General features: G+C 41.0%; 1 protein-coding gene across 1 annotated transcript; it reads left to right on the top strand.

Annotated features, from left to right (window-relative positions):
- The first annotated feature begins 6422 nt into the window (after positions 1-6422).
- Positions 6423-7271, top strand: HSPB3 (heat shock protein family B (small) member 3). Its single transcript, XM_085043390.1, has one exon. It carries the CDS (start codon positions 6545-6547, stop codon positions 7139-7141), a length of 597 nt encoding a protein of 198 aa, XP_084899516.1. The 5' UTR covers positions 6423-6544; the 3' UTR covers positions 7142-7271.
- The last annotated feature ends 11898 nt before the right edge of the window (positions 7272-19169 follow it).

Below are 19169 nucleotides of genomic sequence, written 5' to 3'. Positions count from 1 at the left end.
TGTTTCTACAGCAAGAGTGCTTTGGATCTTGACTTCCAGTGGCAAAACAGAGCTTTCAAACCCTTAGGCACATTATTCTCTTTAAATGTTCATTTCCTCTCTACTGTTCTGTCTGCAAGAATTGAACAGGTTATTATCACTTTAAAGAGTTTGCTTTCTATAGGAATTCCTCAAGAATTTGTGAGGGACAGATGCATTTGCCTCTAGCATATATAGAAATGTTTAAAAACAAGCCATGTGAATAACAAAGCAAATTTGTGTAAAGAGTTGCATGACATCACTTTAAAGTAACTTTTATGTGAAATTTTAAAATTATTGTTATACTTATTGTGTTTTTATTCCTTCACTGCTCCATAAAGATGTTGCTCCAACAGCAGCTGTTGCAGTCCTGTCAATGTTCATCCTTATCCTTCATCTGCTCTATCATCTCAACATTAAAAAAAAATTGTAATAGTAGTAGCAATGTGTCAAAATGATAGTCCATTCCATGATTACTTACATTTTTCACACTGTTTCCTAAAAAATGAGTAAACATTGATTCTTAGTGCAAAAGCTGGGATTAGTTTTCCACTTCTTAAGAGGCCCCTAAGTTACAAGAGAGCCCTGGAGAGATTTTCCAAGAGGTTGAGCAGATCCAGCCTTTTCCAGGTTTTGAAGGACATGACCCACAAACTGAAGTCTCCCTTCAGTGAAGCTGGCTATGTAACAACACAGCCTTTACCACTTGCAAGAATTTTTATAAAACAGCATGAAGTCTTGCTGCAGAAAGAGTTATGTTGTGATTCACTGACCAATCTAAACACCATGTGATTGGAATGAGACATGACTTTAAAAAAACCAAAAAAACCTCAATATTTATTGAAAACAGAGCACTCAGTATCTGCTGATTAGGCACTTGCAGGACTTGGGGTTACATTGCTGATTTCTTCAGAGCTTACACACATGCAGACCTAACAATCCAGCTAAAAAGAGAGCTCATAGCTTTAAGGAGCAATGGACTCAAAGCAATGGAAGTAAGAAACAGTAATTTTCTCAATCTAAACAAATATATTAAATACCATGTGGAAAATAGCTCTTTGCCACGGAGGTTTTGCATGTATCACTCCATTCTCACACACATTTTATTTTAATATCTAGCTCTTTGATATCACCACGAAGCTTATATTTTCCCTATGGGTGTAACAGAGCACTGGTAAAACCCACAAAGTCCTACTTTTCCTTTCATTTCATGAAATGTACTGCAAAATTTGAAGTGACAAAATTTGAATGACATGTGAAATGGATCATGAGTGGCATCCTTGGGTGCTTTGGTAAAAGTAACTGCAGTGATTAATCTAAAATCATTTGGATAATTACATGACCCTAATGTGAATTTAGCCTATTAGCTTCCTCCGTAAGAGTTCTTGTTCAATTCAGCCTTTCAGCCTTTTCACATTTTTCCCCTTTCAGCAGTTACTGAATTTTAGTGGTAGTTGAAATACAAATTTCTCTTTGGGGAATCAGGCCCACAGACAATTGTGATAGGGAAATGTACTATTTTAAAGTTGTGCCAAGTATATTGAACCTGTATTCATTTAAGAAATGCATCAAAAAGGTGTTATTCTGACGATTTTGTGCACCTTACATTTTTGCAGTTTAAAATACAGCTTTACCAGGATTTCTGCTGATCTGCTATATTTAATAGCATCAGAAAATCATAGAAAGGTTTGGGTTGAAAGAGACATTAAAAATAAATTAGTTCTAAGCTCCCTGACATGGGCAGTGATGCCACCCTCTAGATCAGACTGCTCAAAGCACCATCCAATCTGCCCTGAACACTTCCAGGGATGAGGCATCCACAATTTGTCCAGACAATCTGTTCCTCTGTTTCACAACCCGCACAGGAACTAGTTTCTTTCTAAAACCAAATGTAAACCTACTCTCTTTCAGTTTAAAGCAATTCCCTCTTGTCCTATCACTACATGCCCTTGTCAAAAATCCCTCACCAGCTCTCTTGTAAGCCCCCTTTACATACTGGAAGGACACAGTAAGGTGTCCCTGGAGCCTTCTCTTCTCCAGGATGAAAAACCCCAACTCCCCAGCTCTCTCAGCCTATCTCTACAGGAGCTTCTCCAGCCCAGTGATCATCTTGGTGTCCCACCTCTGGACCCACTCCAACGGGTTTATATCCTTTTTATGCTGAGGACCCCAGAGCTGGACGCAGCACTGCAGGTGGGGTCTCACCAGAGCAGACGGGCAGATCCCCTCCCTCGACCTGCCGGCCACGCGGCTTTGGACGCAGCTCAAGATGCAACTCAAACACTGATTCCGCCACCCCCTTCCGAAACACGGAGGCAGTAGCTGGTGTCAGGGTGGAAGCAGCGGCTGCAAGTTAATCCCGCGTTTCGTGCCGCAGAGCTTGCGCTGCCGGCGGGGCGGTGGGACCGTGCCGGCGCTGCCCGGCCTCGCCAGCAGATGTCGCTGCGCCCCGCGGATCCGCGCATCCCGGCGCTGTCCTGGAAAACCGCGGGAGACGCGGAGAGCGGGAGTACCTGAACACCTGAGCAACTGCGGGAACACCTGAACAACTGCGGGAACACCTGAACACCTGAACAACTGCGGGAGCACCTGAACACCTGAACAACTGCGGGAACACCTGAACAACTGAACAACTGCGGGAGCACCTGAACACCTGAACAACTGCGGGAACACCTGAACACCTGAACAACTGCGGGAACACCTGAACAACTGCGGGAACACCTGAACACCTGAACAACTGCGGGAACACCTGAACAACTGCCTGAACAACTGCGGGAACACCTGAACACCTGAACAACTGCGGGAACACCTGAACAACTGCGGGAACACCTGAACAACTGAGCAACTGCGGGAACACCTGAACAACTGAACAACTGCGGGAACACCTGAACAACTGAGCAACTGCGGGAACACCTGAACAACTGAACAACTGCGGGAACACCTGAACAACTGAGCAACTGCGGGAACACCTGAACAACTGAACAACTGCGGGAACACCTGAACAACTGAGCAACTGCGGGAACACCTGAACAACTGAACAACTGCGGGAACACCTGAACAACTGAGCAACTGCGGGAACACCTGAACAACTGAACAACTGCGGGAACACCTGAACAACTGAGCAACTGCGGGAACACCTGAACAACTGAACAACTGCGGGAACACCTCAACACCTGCGGGAACACCTCAACACCTGCGGGAACACCTCAACACCTGCGGGAACACCTGAACAACTGAACACCTGCGGGAACACCTGAACACCTGCGGGAACACCTCAACACCTGTGGGAACACCTCAACACCTGAACAACTGTGGGAACACCTCAACAACTGAACACCTGTGGGAACACCTGAACACCTGCGGGAACACCTGTGAGAACACCTGAACAACTGAACACCTGCGGGAACACCTCAACATCTGAACAACTGTGGGAACACCTGAACACCTGCGAGAACACCTGAACAACTGCAGGAACACCTGCGAGAACACTGCAACGCCTGCAGGAACACCTGAACAACTGACCGACTGTGGAAACACCTGAACACCTGCGGGAACACCTGAACAACTCAGGGAACACCTGCAAGAACAGCTGAACACCTACAGGAACACCTCAACACCTGTGGGAACACCTGAACACCTGTGGGAACACCTGAACAGCTGAACACCTGTGAGAACACCTCAACACCTGTGGGAACACCTGAACACCTGTGGGAACACCTGAACACCTGAACACCTGTGGGAACACCTGCGGGCAGCAAGGGACAGCATGCACTGCCAAGTGTAAGGCTGCCGCGACGAGCTGCCCGGCTGCTGCTTCGGCAGCGCGGCTCTGCAGTGCTTGCCCAGGGCAGCCGGTGGGCTCCTACCCGCTGGGCAGCATGGAGAGAGGCCTGTGCAGGCACGGGAAAACCCGGAAACAAAACCTGAGACACCAAGCTGCTGGTTTAGGACATCAATCCTGCTCCTGTTGGATCAGCTCTGAAGCTATTAAAAGACCACAGTAACCAACTGTTATTAAAACGTATTGCTGGATCAAATCTTGCTATAGATATTGCAAGAGTACAGCAGCGTACATGTCTCAGTACTGCAGCACTCCATGTCATGTTCAAGTTTGAAAGGCAAAAAACATAATAAGGGTGTTTTCTTGTTCCATTTGGCATATTCCCCGTGTTAGTAATAAGGAGATAAGAAGCATGGTGCTAATTCTTGAGTCCACAGGTGAAACACTGAGAGAAGAAGGGAGTGGAACAGAGGAGAGTGCAGGATGGGAAGGCAGAAAGACGCTACATGGCTTCATTACCAAAATCTTTCTGATTTCTTGTCATACGGAGTAGAGAGATCCTATAAACCTCCGCAGCATTTTGCATTCAACATGAACTTAAAGCATATTCAATGCATCTTTCGTGCCAATTAAACCAGACAGTTCCAAGTATGCTTAACACAGACGTTTGAAAGACTAACACAGCTGTTTCTGGGAATAGATACAGCTGTCCCACAGTGACTTGCACTGAGATGGCAATTTCCATTTTCATTTGAAGGGTAACTATGGGCAAGTTTACCTTTTTCCAGAGATGACGGGAATAATTAAAACAAAATTTAAAAAAAAAATTAAAGTGATATTCCTGCACAGTACATTTATTAATGAACTGCAAAATTGAAGTAAAATAAGTCAGGCTATCATCACACAATTAATCAGGGACAGCAAGAGCTTTTGGCAATCTGTATAAGCATAATATCACAACCAGCCAGGCATACTGCTTCACTTCAGGGTTAAAGTTTCCTCATCAAGTGAATCATTTGCTAGCAAAAGCGAAAACAGCTGCTGGACAGATAGCCGGCAATACTCCTGGTTGGCTTTATCACTATTTCAGTCAGTCAGACATTCAGAATTGCATTTTTAAATTATTTCTGGAGGACAGTTTAACAGAAGAAGAGCCAATAGTTAAATAAAGTAGCCTAACTCTCCTTACTCACAATACTCCTCTCTCACAATACTTAATTAATTGGTTGGCCATTTATGTAAGTTGTCTTTAATTTCTGAAAATTTCCTTACCTTGCAATGGAGCCTTTCTAAGTTTAAAATAAAATGGCAGCTCTAGAGCTTTAATTATAGATACTTCTGGTAATTCTGCTCTGCTATTAATGTAATAAAGAAGTCAATATCTGATAAGTATTGAACTTCAATTGCCTCTTTCTTCATTACTCCATTAGCAACCAAAGATCCCATTAGGAACTATGATAATGGAATATGTAAGGACAAGAGAGAGACAGAATTCTGAAAAACAATAGCCAAACAAGAAGAAATAAAAGTATCTTCTTTGATTATTTCTAGCACTAAGGCAACTATTATTGCACTAAAAAATTAAATAAAAATCTTCACCATTAGTTGCCATAACACATTCTGCTTTACATTAGCAAGCTCAGCTACAGCAATTTTCTAGCAAACATACTAAAATTTAGAAATTATTTTCCCTTTTTACTGCACTTTTCTCTTAGCTCACTTTAAACAAGCTATTGAATTTTGTAGGCATTATTTGCCTTGCAATCAGAGAGTAGCAAGAAGATTACAAGCAAGAGATTGTAGAAGCTCTTTCCCTGGGGATATTTGAAACCCACCTGGATGTGATCCTGTGCAACCTGTTCTAGGTGAATGATTTAGCAGGGGGCTTGGTCTAGATGATCTCCAGAGGTCACTGTCATTCCCAAACATTTCTCACTCCATAATTACACCACAGAGAGCCTTCGGGGTCATCAGTCCTGCTTTGCAGACACATGCAGTAGATGAGATAATAGGTTCAAGCTGTTAAGCAACAAAAGCAGATTATTAGAACAACATGACAGCTTTAAGGATTTTGAATTGTCTTTACTATTCTGCTGGGGAAAAATAGCCCTACCATCTTCTGGAAGCTCTGAAACATGAGCTTTCACTGAAGTTCTCTCTGCAGTCTTGTGTCTGACTCCCTGACATGGTGAAGACATCTCTGCTGTGTTTGTAGGTCACTAAGATTGCAGACTCGGCACTTCAGGCTCCTTCCTTGCAGGCAGAGATGGCTCCCTCCTCACACCAACAACATGGTTAACCATGCCCAAATTTCATCTATGCACAACTTGTGCAAAAACATACAACGCACTTGCTAACTTTACCATTTACCTAACCTGAAATCTGCTCCATTCCTGCTGCCAAAGTAATTAAATCTCTTCCCTCACTAGCTCCACATTTCAATTAGAAGAAATACAGAGTTTGTACTTACTGCCACATATCCCTTGGAAAAGCAAAAATATTAAATATCCATTTAAATAAAATATCAAAATCTTTCACATTATTTGTGTAATCATTATTCATAATTATAAACAGCACAATATTGCAATAAGAAGGGCATCAAAATTTTGCTTTCACTACTCCTGCATGAAACCTGTGCATATGTTGAAGCCACTCAAGACTGCAGCACTATAAATAGTGCTCTATTGTTAGTGGATAAAAGATGAAACAAGTCTCGCAGCACTGGAGCACAGGACGCTGTATTAAATGTTAAGCTCTGCCTGCTCTAAAAGTGAAAGGCGACATCAACTGATCGGCTGGTCTGTGGCTAAGACACTCGGCTGGGAAGAGCTCGCTGTGACTCTGCAGCTTCCCGACACAGCACGAGCAGCAGCTGATCTCTCTGCCTCAGCAATGGCAGAAGCTGTCATAAGGCACTGGGTGGAAACTCCTGTGCGCTACCAGGAGCAGTTTGCTGACCAGGAGCTGGAAGCACACAAACTGAACCACCTTTTATACGCTTTGCCCGGCCCTGCTACCGCTGCACCGAGCAGCCAGAGGTGTGCTGCAGAAAGCACGGCTGGGGCTGGGAAGAGCAGCCAGGAGGAGGACAACTCACACTTTCGGGTCTTGCTGGACGTTGTGCAGTTCCGCCCTGAAGATATCATTATCCAGACTTTCGAAGGCTGGCTCCTGATTAAAGCTCAGCATGGACCCAGGATGGATGAACATGGTTTCATATCCAGAAGCTTCACCAGACAATACAAATTACCTGATGGAGTGGAGAACAAAGACTTGACTGCACTTTTCTGCCATGATGGCATTTTGGTTGTTGAAATGAAGAACTCAGTGGGAAAGAATTAGAACCATGTCTATAGTTATCGGTGAGATAAAATCATTCTTAATGTAACAAAATAATATCAGTCATGCATCATTGTAGGGTGTAGTAAACATGTAGCTGTACTTTATTACAGTAAAGGAAATTCTTTGTATATATTTTTCTGTATGTTGACTTTATTGTTTGATGAGAAATGTTAGACTGCTTGCCTCCAGCCACACATAGGTTGAAAACCCAGGCTTGTTTCAACAATAGCAAACTTGCGCTAGTCTCAGCAGGAGAAAAATATCTATTTGATAACATATTGAAAATAGAGCACATTTTTGAATTAAGTAGCAGGAGTTGTGTTTCTAAGGAATAAGCATTTGTCATACATAGTCATAAACATTAAAGAAGGAATAGACAAGTTCTGACTAATGGAAATTTAATTTTTGTAGCAAAAAATCTGTTTTCTAATTTTTGAGATTAAATTTTTCTCTCTGGAAAAGCACACAAACTGAAAGTTATTATCAAAAGTCCCTACTTCTACAGTTCAAGCTTCTATACCAAAAAACTCTTGAGAAATTATATTTTTAAAGTGTGTTGAAGGTTTGAAAGTGTAAGAAAAGAAGAATAATCACTGACTATTTGCTTTAAAACACAGGAAGTAGAAATTATACTTTCTGTCAAAGTATAAGAAAACCTTTAAAGAGAACTTTTAAAGACATTTTTGAAAATTGGTTTTGTTTAACATAATAACTGAAGAAAAATTTTTGCATACAAATGCTCAAAAGGATGAAATTCTTCTTAGTGAAACCTCAGTAATAAAAAGACATTGGTCTTGCACAAATGCCTTTTTTCTTACACATTTCAGGTAGTCTTGTTGTTTAATCAGATGAGTATTTAATTGTCCATGCTGCTTGAAAATTTAGGTTGAAATCCCACAACTCTATCTTCAAGAGGAATTTTTTCTGCCTACGTATGATCCCCCTCTCCCCATAGGAACACAGGATCTGCATGAATCTAATTTTAAATACACTGATTCCTTACTGCAGACACAGCTTTAGTTTCTGTTCCAGTGTCTCACATTTCATGAGTGGCAGACATGAAAAAATATCCACCTACTATATCTAGTATCTGGTCTTCTCACCATTAAAAAGAAATAATGCTGTGGGTTTGTAAATACACATTTGAGGGGAATTGCATCTGCAAGTTGAACTGCCTCCTTTTCTGTATACTGGAGACAAGTATGACTGGTGTGCTATGAATAGTAAAGGAATGTGGAATGGAAAGTGCCAAGTTAAATACAGACTCTTTATCACAGCCATCTGCTGTTTGGACAAATCAAAAACATATTCAAATGACACTGAATACAAATACAATTTTAAGAACACAAGAAAAATATGATGAACAAAACCTGGACTCTGACTAGCTGAAGCCAGAGTTCCTTTAGTTTAAAATGAAAATCCTAAGCTTGTATGTCTGCACATGCCCATTTATGAGAAAGATTTACATTATGCTTGGTTTGACTTCAAAATAGTTGAAGCAATTGATTTTCAAAAAATGGGTAGTACAATTCTTGTATTTTGCTTATTAATTGTGCTAAAACTCATCAGAAATTTGTACAAAAAAGGTAGAATAAAGTCTCAATTGAAAATTTCAAACATGTGCAATTACTTTATGTTTTTAATAGACCAGAAGTCAAGAGTGTAAGGTTTTCTAACAAACTAAGCCAAATATAAAACATATGTCCCTACATTTCCACTCAGCCCCATACTTTTCCCTCATACTGCCTGTGTTCAACTTGTGTATTAGTTTAAGATCCCATTAGCAAATCAGATCTTGATTTCTAGGTCAAGGAGCTTCATCAGACAGGAATCTGGCAGAAGATGTAACATGGATCTAAGAAATTGAATTCTAGATACAGGTCTGGATTTAAACTTTACAGGCCAACTTTATAAAAGCTTCCCAAGCTTAAATCTATGGTTTCTACATCACCTTATGGCACAACTTTTGGGACAGAGTTGAGAATCACAAGTTAGCAATCTGCTCTGGTGATTTTTGTTTACAGAGTTTTGTAAATTTTAACACTTAAACTTACAGTTTATTATAAAAACTACTCTAGCTATGATTGCAGCGATGATATTCATAGCCCTACAGATGAGAAAGTTGTTCTAAAAAAAACCTGACTGATTTAATTATTTCAAATTAGATCATGATTGAACTACTGGAAACTTGGCAAGGAATCAGGCCATACAGCCAAAATCATATAATCTGTTCTATATATGTTCATACCATGGTTACACACAGGCCTGCTTATGTACGCAGTCTTGCCTCACAAAACTGGATGGAAAATGTAGCATCTGACTGTTCTGTACTGTAGGTCTCTCTGCATCACTCTGTGCTCAAGGCTGTACTTGCTCACAAAATCATCAGTCAGAAATCACTGCAACACCTTGACCCACACATGGCAGGGATGTACCTAGCCAAACTTTACATTCTCTTGCAGACAGGTCTTTACAAAAGCCTACATCCATGCTCCTTCGTGAATGGGAACTTCCCCGGCCTGGCACCTGAGTGCTCGTGTAACAGGGACCACACTGGAGTATGGACCTGCCCCTGACTTCCTGCATTTTAGCACCAAGAACATCACAGAGGAAAATGTTTCTCTCCTTTTTTAAAATGGTGGCTTATCAAAAGATTGTGGGTGGATGATTTTTATGTGTTTACCAGAACAACCTCAAAGTACTTGGCAAACTGTTTCTGAATAATCTGGAAACAGCTGTCTTCGCATATTTGATATGATGTTTTACTTTTATAATCTGATTAGAACTGAATGTGAATATCACATAGAATAGTGCTGATATTGCTCATGGGCAGCAGACTGAGATATTTATCAACTGCAAAGGATTTCTGAACAGCTACCGCTTAAGACAGGCTTAAGACATGCTGATGTGGTTAGGAACCGTGAAATTGGCTGCCTATAAAATTCTGGCCCAGAATAAGTGATTAACCTGTGCAAGCCATGCAAGACCAAGCGTTACCAAGCCTTCTCATTTCCCATCAGTGAGGGATTACCTTTGTAATTGATCAAACTGCTCCTCCAAATGGATAAAGATGATTTCATGCATGAATCTAAGCACTGTGAAAAATGCCTTCATAGAGAAGAAAATGTATCAACATGGCACTATTCTCCAAAAACATATTAAAAAAAAAATCCATATGATCCTTGTGGGCAGAAAGCCCAAAAATTCCTTTCTTTGACTTGCTGACTTTTTATAGCTTCTGCTGCACCCAAGGCATTTGAGATCTCTCTAACGAGTCCAATACTGGTGGTACAGTGAACCAAGGCTGACATGATACCCACCAGTCACTCAATAACCACTCAGCTGCAGCATTGGAAGAGAGAAAATGAAATCTCTGGGGTATCAAGCTGGCAGTATTCCCGCCTAGAGGGGAAGGTCTCACATTCCTTACTTAGTTCATAGCCAGGAATAAAAATGTCTTTTTTAATCTGAGTAATGTTACAAGATTGGCTTTTAATGTAAGAATATTTCTGAAAATATTAGGTACACCTTCTGTTATTTGAAAGAGATGCAGACCTCTGTCTTGCTGACTATCAGAGACAGTGGCTGGCCCCTCTCACCGAGAGCACAGCATCTCAACAGCCCTAATCTGTGAACACAGGAGTTCACTCTGAAGGGTTACACCCTTACTACATTGGAGATACCTGAGCTGACCCCACTTGTGCCAACTCTAGAGCCAGAATGCCACCCCTGTGTGCCAGCTCAGGTCCACAAATCTCAGGCTGTCTACTGCTGTGCTCAGGCTGAAAAGTCATCCCTTATTAAAAATACATGGACAGACAGAGAGACAGGAGAAACATGGCACTACAGCTCAGGACTACCCATCCAGGTTAGTGCTGGAGTGGAGATTTCTGCTGTCTGTGCTGTGGTGGGCTGCATTTTCACCACAAATCCGATCAATCTCCTTGAAATGTAACCCTCTTTAGCCACATGGCAATACTGCTGATCCCAGCTTTTCCAAGGGTAAGTATGTCTACCAGCATCTTGAACAAACAGAATTGGTGCAAATAGAGAATAATGTGCAGTTCCTCTCATGCTCTCATGCACTGATGTGTTTACTGTGCTTTGGGCTAACCCTGACCCTAGTGAGCACTGGTGATGAAGCATGCCACTGCCAAGCTCTGCCACATAGCACACTGGCAGCAGCAGGCAGGTCTGTGCATGAAGAAGAGACGGAAAACTGTAGTATCAGCATAAGCCTTGGCACACAGAGATCAAGGAAGCCCACCAGAGGTGTCTCAGGCAAGGATGGAGAGCAGGTAAAACACTCTATCTGGTTCAGATTATATGCAATACATATATATATATATATGTATATATATATATATATAGTCATGATTTAACCCCAGCTGGCAACTGAGCCTCATCCAGCCACACACTCACTCCCCTGCAGTGGGATAGGTCAGAGAATAAGAGGAGTAAAAGTGAGTGAACTCACAGGTTGAGATAAAGACAGTTTAAAAGGAAAAGCAAAAGCTGCATGCACAAGAAAAACGAAAGGGATTAACTGACCACTTCCCATAAGCAGGCAGTATTCAGCCATCCCTCAGACAGCAGGGCCCCAACGTATGTAATGGTGAATTGGGAAGACAAATGCCAGCATTCTGAACATCCCTTCCTTCCCCCTTCTTCCCCTGTATTTATCTGCTGAGCTTGATGCCAACTAGGATGGAATATCCTGTGATCACTTGGACTCAACTGGCCCTGCTGTGTCCGCTACTAACTCCTTGTGCCCCCCAGCCTCCTCGCTGGTGGGATGCAGTGAGGAGCAGAAAAACCCTTGCCACTGTGTGAGCACTGCTCAGAGAGCTAAATTATCCCTGTGTTACCAACACTGTTTCCAGCAAGTTCAAAACACAGCGCCATACCAGCTACTGTCAAGAAAACATACTTGATCCCAAAACCAGTAGATATAAAAAAAAAAAAAAAGTAAGACTTAATACTTTAATCTTCTACAAGAAATATTTTACTTATTTGTAAAATAAGTATTTTTAGGGGCTGAGAAAGGCATTTCAAAATTATTTTTATAAAATTTTGGTTCTTAATAGAAAAGGAACACATACATGGACTGAATGCTTGGTATGCTAGCCTGAAAGAGTAAGTCACCTACTGTCATCAGCTACATTTCCTTCAAATTGCACATCTCTTCAATTTTCTCATCTATTAATTGTACATTCCATCATGTAAGTAGATAGCATATCAGAACCCCCAAAAGTTTCATTTGTTCTTAGCAGAGCGGGATGACATGCAGAATAAAGTAGGAGTGCCCTATCTGTACTAGCCATCCCAAAATTGCTAGTCAAGTCCTCGTCAACTCAAACAGGTTTACTAATTCAGTGTAAACTAATTAACTTTTGCAGTTGTCCCTCTCATTGGCTCTGCATGGAGTTAGTTTGCTCCAGCAAGATTTCCTCACTCACATGTCAATGTACAGCCTCCAGGGCTGGCTGGAACCTTTCTCTCTATCACCACAGTACTGGTGTGACTAATAAAAATGTAATTCTGGTACTCTGTGTTAAGGCAGACGGAAACTCATAAGCTACCTGCTCTGGTGACAGCTGTATGCATTTTAATAGTAGTTCAATTATATTTTGCAACTTCACCACAATTGCCCAAGCACTGGTGGCATGACTAGTATGTACTGTACAAGACACACAATAAACACAGTCTCTGCCTTAATGTATATATGGAAGCCTCAGGACTTGATCCTGGAATGAAACTGAGAGACTCAATACAGATTAGGAGACTATGAGACAACTAAGTGAAGAAACATGAACTCTGAGACTCTATCATAATAACCATAGCAATATTTAATTTAGACCTTCTAGAAACCTCAGTCCAAAATGGCTACAGCGTCGAGACAGATAAGGTTTCCAGATTTATTTTATTCCAGATTTAAAGGTCAGAAGGATCAGTGATGATCCCCAGTGTGACACCCTGAAGAGAACACACATTATCTCACTTGGTAATTTCCTCATGAAGCCATCCCATAATATGTTTGAAAAGGATCACATATTTAAGACATCAAATCTTTATTTCAAGACTTCATTTGATGGAAAATTCATCACACCCTTCCATCAGTTGTTCAAATGTTTATAACCACCATGGCCTACAAAGAGCAGGTTTTCCCTAGTCCTCTGGGATTTGTTCAGTGATATCAATTTTATCTAAAACTAAAATTAATAGTCTGGATAGCTCTTGGGACAGTCTTTTTACTATCCTGTTCTTATGAGTCACAAAGATATAAAAGTATTCTGCTAAACACCCTTGTTAGCTACTAATAGAACAAAAAGGAATTCATCAACACGAAAAACTGCGTGTAATTTTAATCACATAAAGCAGAAACATGTATTGAATAACTTTGCACATATTTAATCCCTTTCCTGTATCATCATTGGTAATTCTGTCATCTTCATGTCCTACTCATCTAAACTATTGCTAGGATTCTGTTTCTTACAGAATAAGTCCTGACTGTTCTTCCACTGACCATATAATTTTTAATATACTTTGAGGTTTTTTCTTATCAATTGGATTGCTTACTACCAACTTCTTATTTTTTCCACTTCTACTTTCACTTGCCCTTTTATAACAATGTATTTTAGATTTGGATAATTATGTTTATATGAGTACAGTTCTGTATTTTTGAGTAGCTAATAAATATTCCAAATGCGTACAGAACAACCAGGGGCAGGTTCTGACACTGTTTCTCTTAGGAAATTATAATCTCTTAAAATTTCACTAATGGTACAGGATGCCCAGTGCATCTCTGCATTGAACTCCCTCCTAAAACACTCCAAACCAGGAAGCACCAGGCTGCACCAGCTGTGATAGGGAGTTCATGACATTCACCTTCTCACAAATACATGGCCCAAAGCAAGCACAGCAAGAACCTTCTTCACCACCTCAACCTTTGCAGGCCTCTATGCTCACCAAAAGACCAGCAAAATCCAGAAGCTAAAACACAATAATGTAGTGTCATTTTCAGCCACTGAACTTCTCAGAACTCTCAGTGTCTTGAGTTGACACTGAGTTGACAGGCAAAATTAGTAACTCCTTGACCATCCTTTGAGTACTCCATTTTCTCAAGCAACAACATGGAACAAAACTTTTCTCCTTTAAGATAAGAGAACAGTCTCATCCAAATGTTGATATTAATTAACCGTAATGTTAATGTCACTGCCTCCTGATAGCAGAATGCATTGTATCAGCTTAAACACAAGCTCTGAGAATATGAAAGATTGATGGTCAAAATGCCATCAAAACTGGTCTGTTGCCTAGCTTAGTGAGTTAGAAACTTCTCCTCATTTCCAGGGTGAGACTGAGAAGCCACTCTCACAAAATTCAACAACAGACAGTAAAAACAGTAAAAAAAGTAGTGTCAAGGGTCATCCATCCTGATCAGCTGACAGGTGTAACTGAGGAGCTGCCTGTGACTAGTCCTTCACTCTGCGACCAGCTCTGCCAGGCACCTCTCTGCACTGATCAGAGCAACTCTGGGACTGATGCGAGCCTCTTCAGCCCAAGAAACCATTCTAGAAACCATCAGCATTTATTTTCCCACAATAAACCCCAGTGTTAACACAGGCACAGCGCCTGAGAGGTCCTCTCTGCAATTTCTGTGTCCTGGGTGAGGACAGCGACGCATGCAGGAATTGAATGAATGCTTAAATTCTTCATTCTCACTATAACGTGCCTCACTCATCCTATACTATGAGTTTATTGCTGGGATAACATTATTTTCATCCCACATTTACATGGTACGTGGACATAATGCTGACTTCAGCATTAGCTACCCACTTAGCTCACAATCTTGCTGTTATCAAGTATTTGTTATCACTAAAGGTATGGTACTGAAATAGGTAAGACTGAGATTATCCCTCAAGGACTTGTGCAGCTCAGGACAAATACAGCAGGCTCAGGCATCCTCTTCTGCTGCCTCAGTCTTTACTCAGCAGGCAAGTTCTGCCTGTGTGCATGTCAAAGGACTGGCAGTTGGCACAGGCCCATTTGTCCATAACCATGAAAGACTCAGAATGTCTGCCTAGCACACATCCCCCTGCCACAGCATGGGAGAGCTGCATACATAATGGATTTATCTTGACAGCATCCTTAGATGGTTTTGAAACATAATTCCTTCAGACGGGAAATGGAGATAGACATGCACTCCAAGCAGTATTAAATGGAGAGAGGAGAATAACTGAGTAACAGCCACCTATTACACACACTGGGGCTGAGACAGCTAATATATATTGCAAAGGCCAAGCAAAAACCTCAGCGTTCCTGATCAATTATCTCTAATTTTACACAACCTAGTTTGAAAAAAAGCAATGCAATTTTTGCTTCATTCATGCTTGTGATTGAAAAATATTTTGTTTTCCTCTAAATCCCACAGCATCTTTTCCTAAATTTCAGTTCATAGCACAAGATAAAGTGTCTTCATTTTTCTTGGTTTTAGGTTTTCAAGTAAGATTTTATAAAATATTTAAAATAAAATAATATTCCATCTTCCAGAAACTAAAAAAAGCCTCACTAGAACAATATATTCATCAAATTCATTGCATTTTCTTTTCTCCTTTGATAATTCAAAGTCTTTACTTGCCTTTAGCGTTTTACTTTAAGCAAGTGAAATGTTTAAATAATTTTATGTTTAAAATCATTTCGTGCCCTCTAGTGGCAGCCTTGCCAGGCACCCTGAACTGTGACTTTCCTGTTATAGATAACACAAAAATGGAAGAAAAACAGTTTATTCCCCGATTAAGTGAAATTATTATCAATCTGTATAGTTTAAAAAAATTACAGTCAGCTCTAGTTATGATGAGGTAGTACCACCAGCAGATATAACACAAATAGCAAACCCCCAAAAAATATCACATACTGTGTAAGCATTTCACCAAATTTACTCTTAGAAATTATATTGATGAAAATCGACCTATTTGTAGTCATTTCCTTGCAAAAAGCAAAATTCAGTGTATTTCCTCCTAGAGTATTGTTTAATGTCCAGACACGTGGTTTTTCCAGGGTCCACAAAGGGGTATCATCACCAAGAAAAGGCTTAGTGCCACCGAAGTTTCATCTTCTCTCATGGAAAAACTACTTTGCTTTTCTTAGTAAAACAGCAAAGTAATAGCATAGAGGATCAATCACAAAACAAAGACAGAAAGATTTCACACCTTCAAGGAAACGTTACACAGAGCAGTATCAGCTTCCACTGTTTTTGAGTTCAGAGCCTCTACTCATTCACTTTTTCCTAATTCAATATAGCTTAAATCCATACACTTCTCTAAAAATTATTCCAAATTTTTTACTCGAAGTTTCTGCACCTCATCAGCAAAAAATCATGCTGCTTTCAAACATCTCTTTTAGCTCATACTGTCAGGGGTCTTGAGACATCTAACTCACATACCATGAGAGATCCCATATTTAGTCATTGGTAGCCATTTGATTTTAGTATGGCTTTCAGCTTCCCTCCCCCAAATTACACGACCCTAGAAACACAGTCAATAATAGACATTTTCACTGAATTAAAGGTTATTAGTCTCCATAATAACATATACTTTGCCTCTGAAAATTTGATTCCCAATGAAGATGGTAGAAATTCCTGACCAAGCAAAGCATTGAGATACATGCTTTGTGCAGCTAAAATGCTCTCAGTCACTATGTGCCACTCTTATCTGAAACCCTTGTCTCTCCTAGCCCAAACAGAAAGAAACAAAGCTCAAAGAATCCAGCTTGGCACTGTAGATAGTTATTGAGGGCCTTGGAAGCTGTTTCTTTTCAAATGCTTTAAAAATGTTTGTGTGGCTTCTAATTTTGCAGGTTGGTTTTCTTGAAAATAGTAATTGATGGCTTTAAAATGTTATTTATAATATCCACAACAGAGTGCCGGAGCACTGCGGTAATCAGAGTTGGCTCACTGGTGGGAAAGGATGGAAAACGTCATTTGCAACCTTTTTATTGTTCCAAATTCTCTTTGCAGTTTTGAACACTAGGGAAATAACATAGAACACATTTTCCTTTCACATTTTTGCCTTATTGAAGGCATTAGTGCTGGAAAAACCATGACCCAATTTCACATAACTTAATTTTTGTTAAAGTGTTCAGATAAAACAGAAAGATCTTAGAGAATAACTACATTAAAAAATGACACCTATTTAATTATGAAATATTATTCTCCTTAGCCTTATAGATCTTGCACTTCAAATTCTCCTGGTAGTTTTTGCCCCTGTTGGACCTGACACCTTTGCTTCTGTTCATCTGAGATGCAAACATCAAGCCAGTACTTACTAGAGAAAAATCAGGCCAAACACACTGAAGGGAGCAGGGAGAAGCAGGACAGATGCCACCTCCACCACCAGACCCAAGGAAGTTAGACAGTTGCCCAGTTCAAAGTTGTCCCTTTGTCCTGCCCTGGCTGTGACAGCCACAGCCCGACAGGCCCTGTCAGCATGACCACTTGGAGCAGCAAAATCCCATTCCTGACCCAGCTTTGCAGCTGCACAAGGCACCTGTTTGTCACTCCAGGTTGTCCAATGAGAGCAAATCTTAAATAGCTATTTAAAACAAATCAAGTAGGTCAGCATCATGTCTAGAACTGTTCACTTCATGAGACAAAAAAGACTATTTCAGAGAAAACATTAATGATTAAAGACACTGAAATTTAGATGAATAGGACCGAAAAGTTTGGGAAAGAGTTGGATCAGGTGCAGTCAAATACACACAATGAAATAAGCAGTACAGAGAAGGCAGATCAACACCTATTTTCCTGTAGTTTAACCTGTGACGATTCACATATATGCACAAGATTACCCAGATCAATCTTAGCAGTAACTTTGGAAGCAATACAAAACCTCAATCACTTATCTTGATTGGCAGCAGTCAGACTTTGGGATGAAATCTAAGATCAAGGTTAAACTGATCCACAACTACCTACTGATGACTTTTTAGTCCTTACTCTAGGTTGGCCACATGGAAGGAGGGCAGCATGGTGGGCCAGCTGCCACAGCAGTCTCTATGTTTTGCAGAAGAGAACCAGACCTCTGTGAAAGGCAGGCATTGATGGTGCACCAGCAGCAGGGGAAGAATGCTGACTGATGGAAAAAGAGCTTTGGTGATTCTAAGAACACTAATAGATGCTGATGCAGGGCTTGAGGAGCTCCTCAGGCCTGCTGACCAGGGGATGGGTGATCATGACCAGGCCATCCAGGTGTTTCTTACCAGCTGACAGCTCTCAGGGGACAGAGGATGCTTCTCACCATAGCACTGATGTAGATACTCAGAACTGCCCTCTGTAAACTTGCTGCAGCAAGTGTTCCACAGGCCTGTCCACTGAGGAGCTGTTTGCATGGTGAATTATCTATTCTTTGGGCACTGTATGGCTAATTAAAACCAACTTCCAGATTTAAGCATTAAAGGAGTTTGGGGCTAACATGCTGGACTGGGGTGAGCTGATGTATAAAAAAAATATTGAGTAGACAAGCTGAGCAACAGAAAGCAACAGGCCTGTGATAATATGTGCACTGATTTTGGAGAAAATGAAGATCCAAAGAAAAAGGTGTAAAAACTAAACCCCAGGTATCAAACACTAAATCCAACAATTCCAGTAGCATTCCAGTGAATCACCCCAGATGACAACAAATTATTTGAAACAAAGATCTATGGGAAGTAACACTCTCTGAACTATGGCAGAGAAGTAAGAACTGTGTATCTGTCCAGATGCTAACGGGACAACATGAAGAGCCGGGGACCACAAACTTGAACATCTCCTCTGAAGAATTTCTTTCTAATTGCTCATAAACAGACAGAAACCCTGAGAGAAACTCGTACCTAGGGAAGCAAAGAGAGCTCTAGGCTGATTAATTAAGAGCTCTGGGACGGGATCCATGGTGCGACAGGTGGGGAAACAGCCACGCAGGAACAAAAGCACCTCGGAGGGACTGAGGCTGTCCCACAGAACACCAGCATCAGCCGCATGACCACACCTTTGGAAAGG

The sequence above is a fragment of the Lichenostomus cassidix genome, chromosome Z (assembly GCF_008360975.1).
Source record: "Lichenostomus cassidix isolate B80296 chromosome Z, HeHo_3.0, whole genome shotgun sequence".
Taxonomy (NCBI): domain Eukaryota; kingdom Metazoa; phylum Chordata; class Aves; order Passeriformes; family Meliphagidae; genus Lichenostomus; species Lichenostomus cassidix.
Note: the sequence above shows the minus strand (reverse complement) of the source record. Positions and strands in the feature narration are given on the sequence as shown.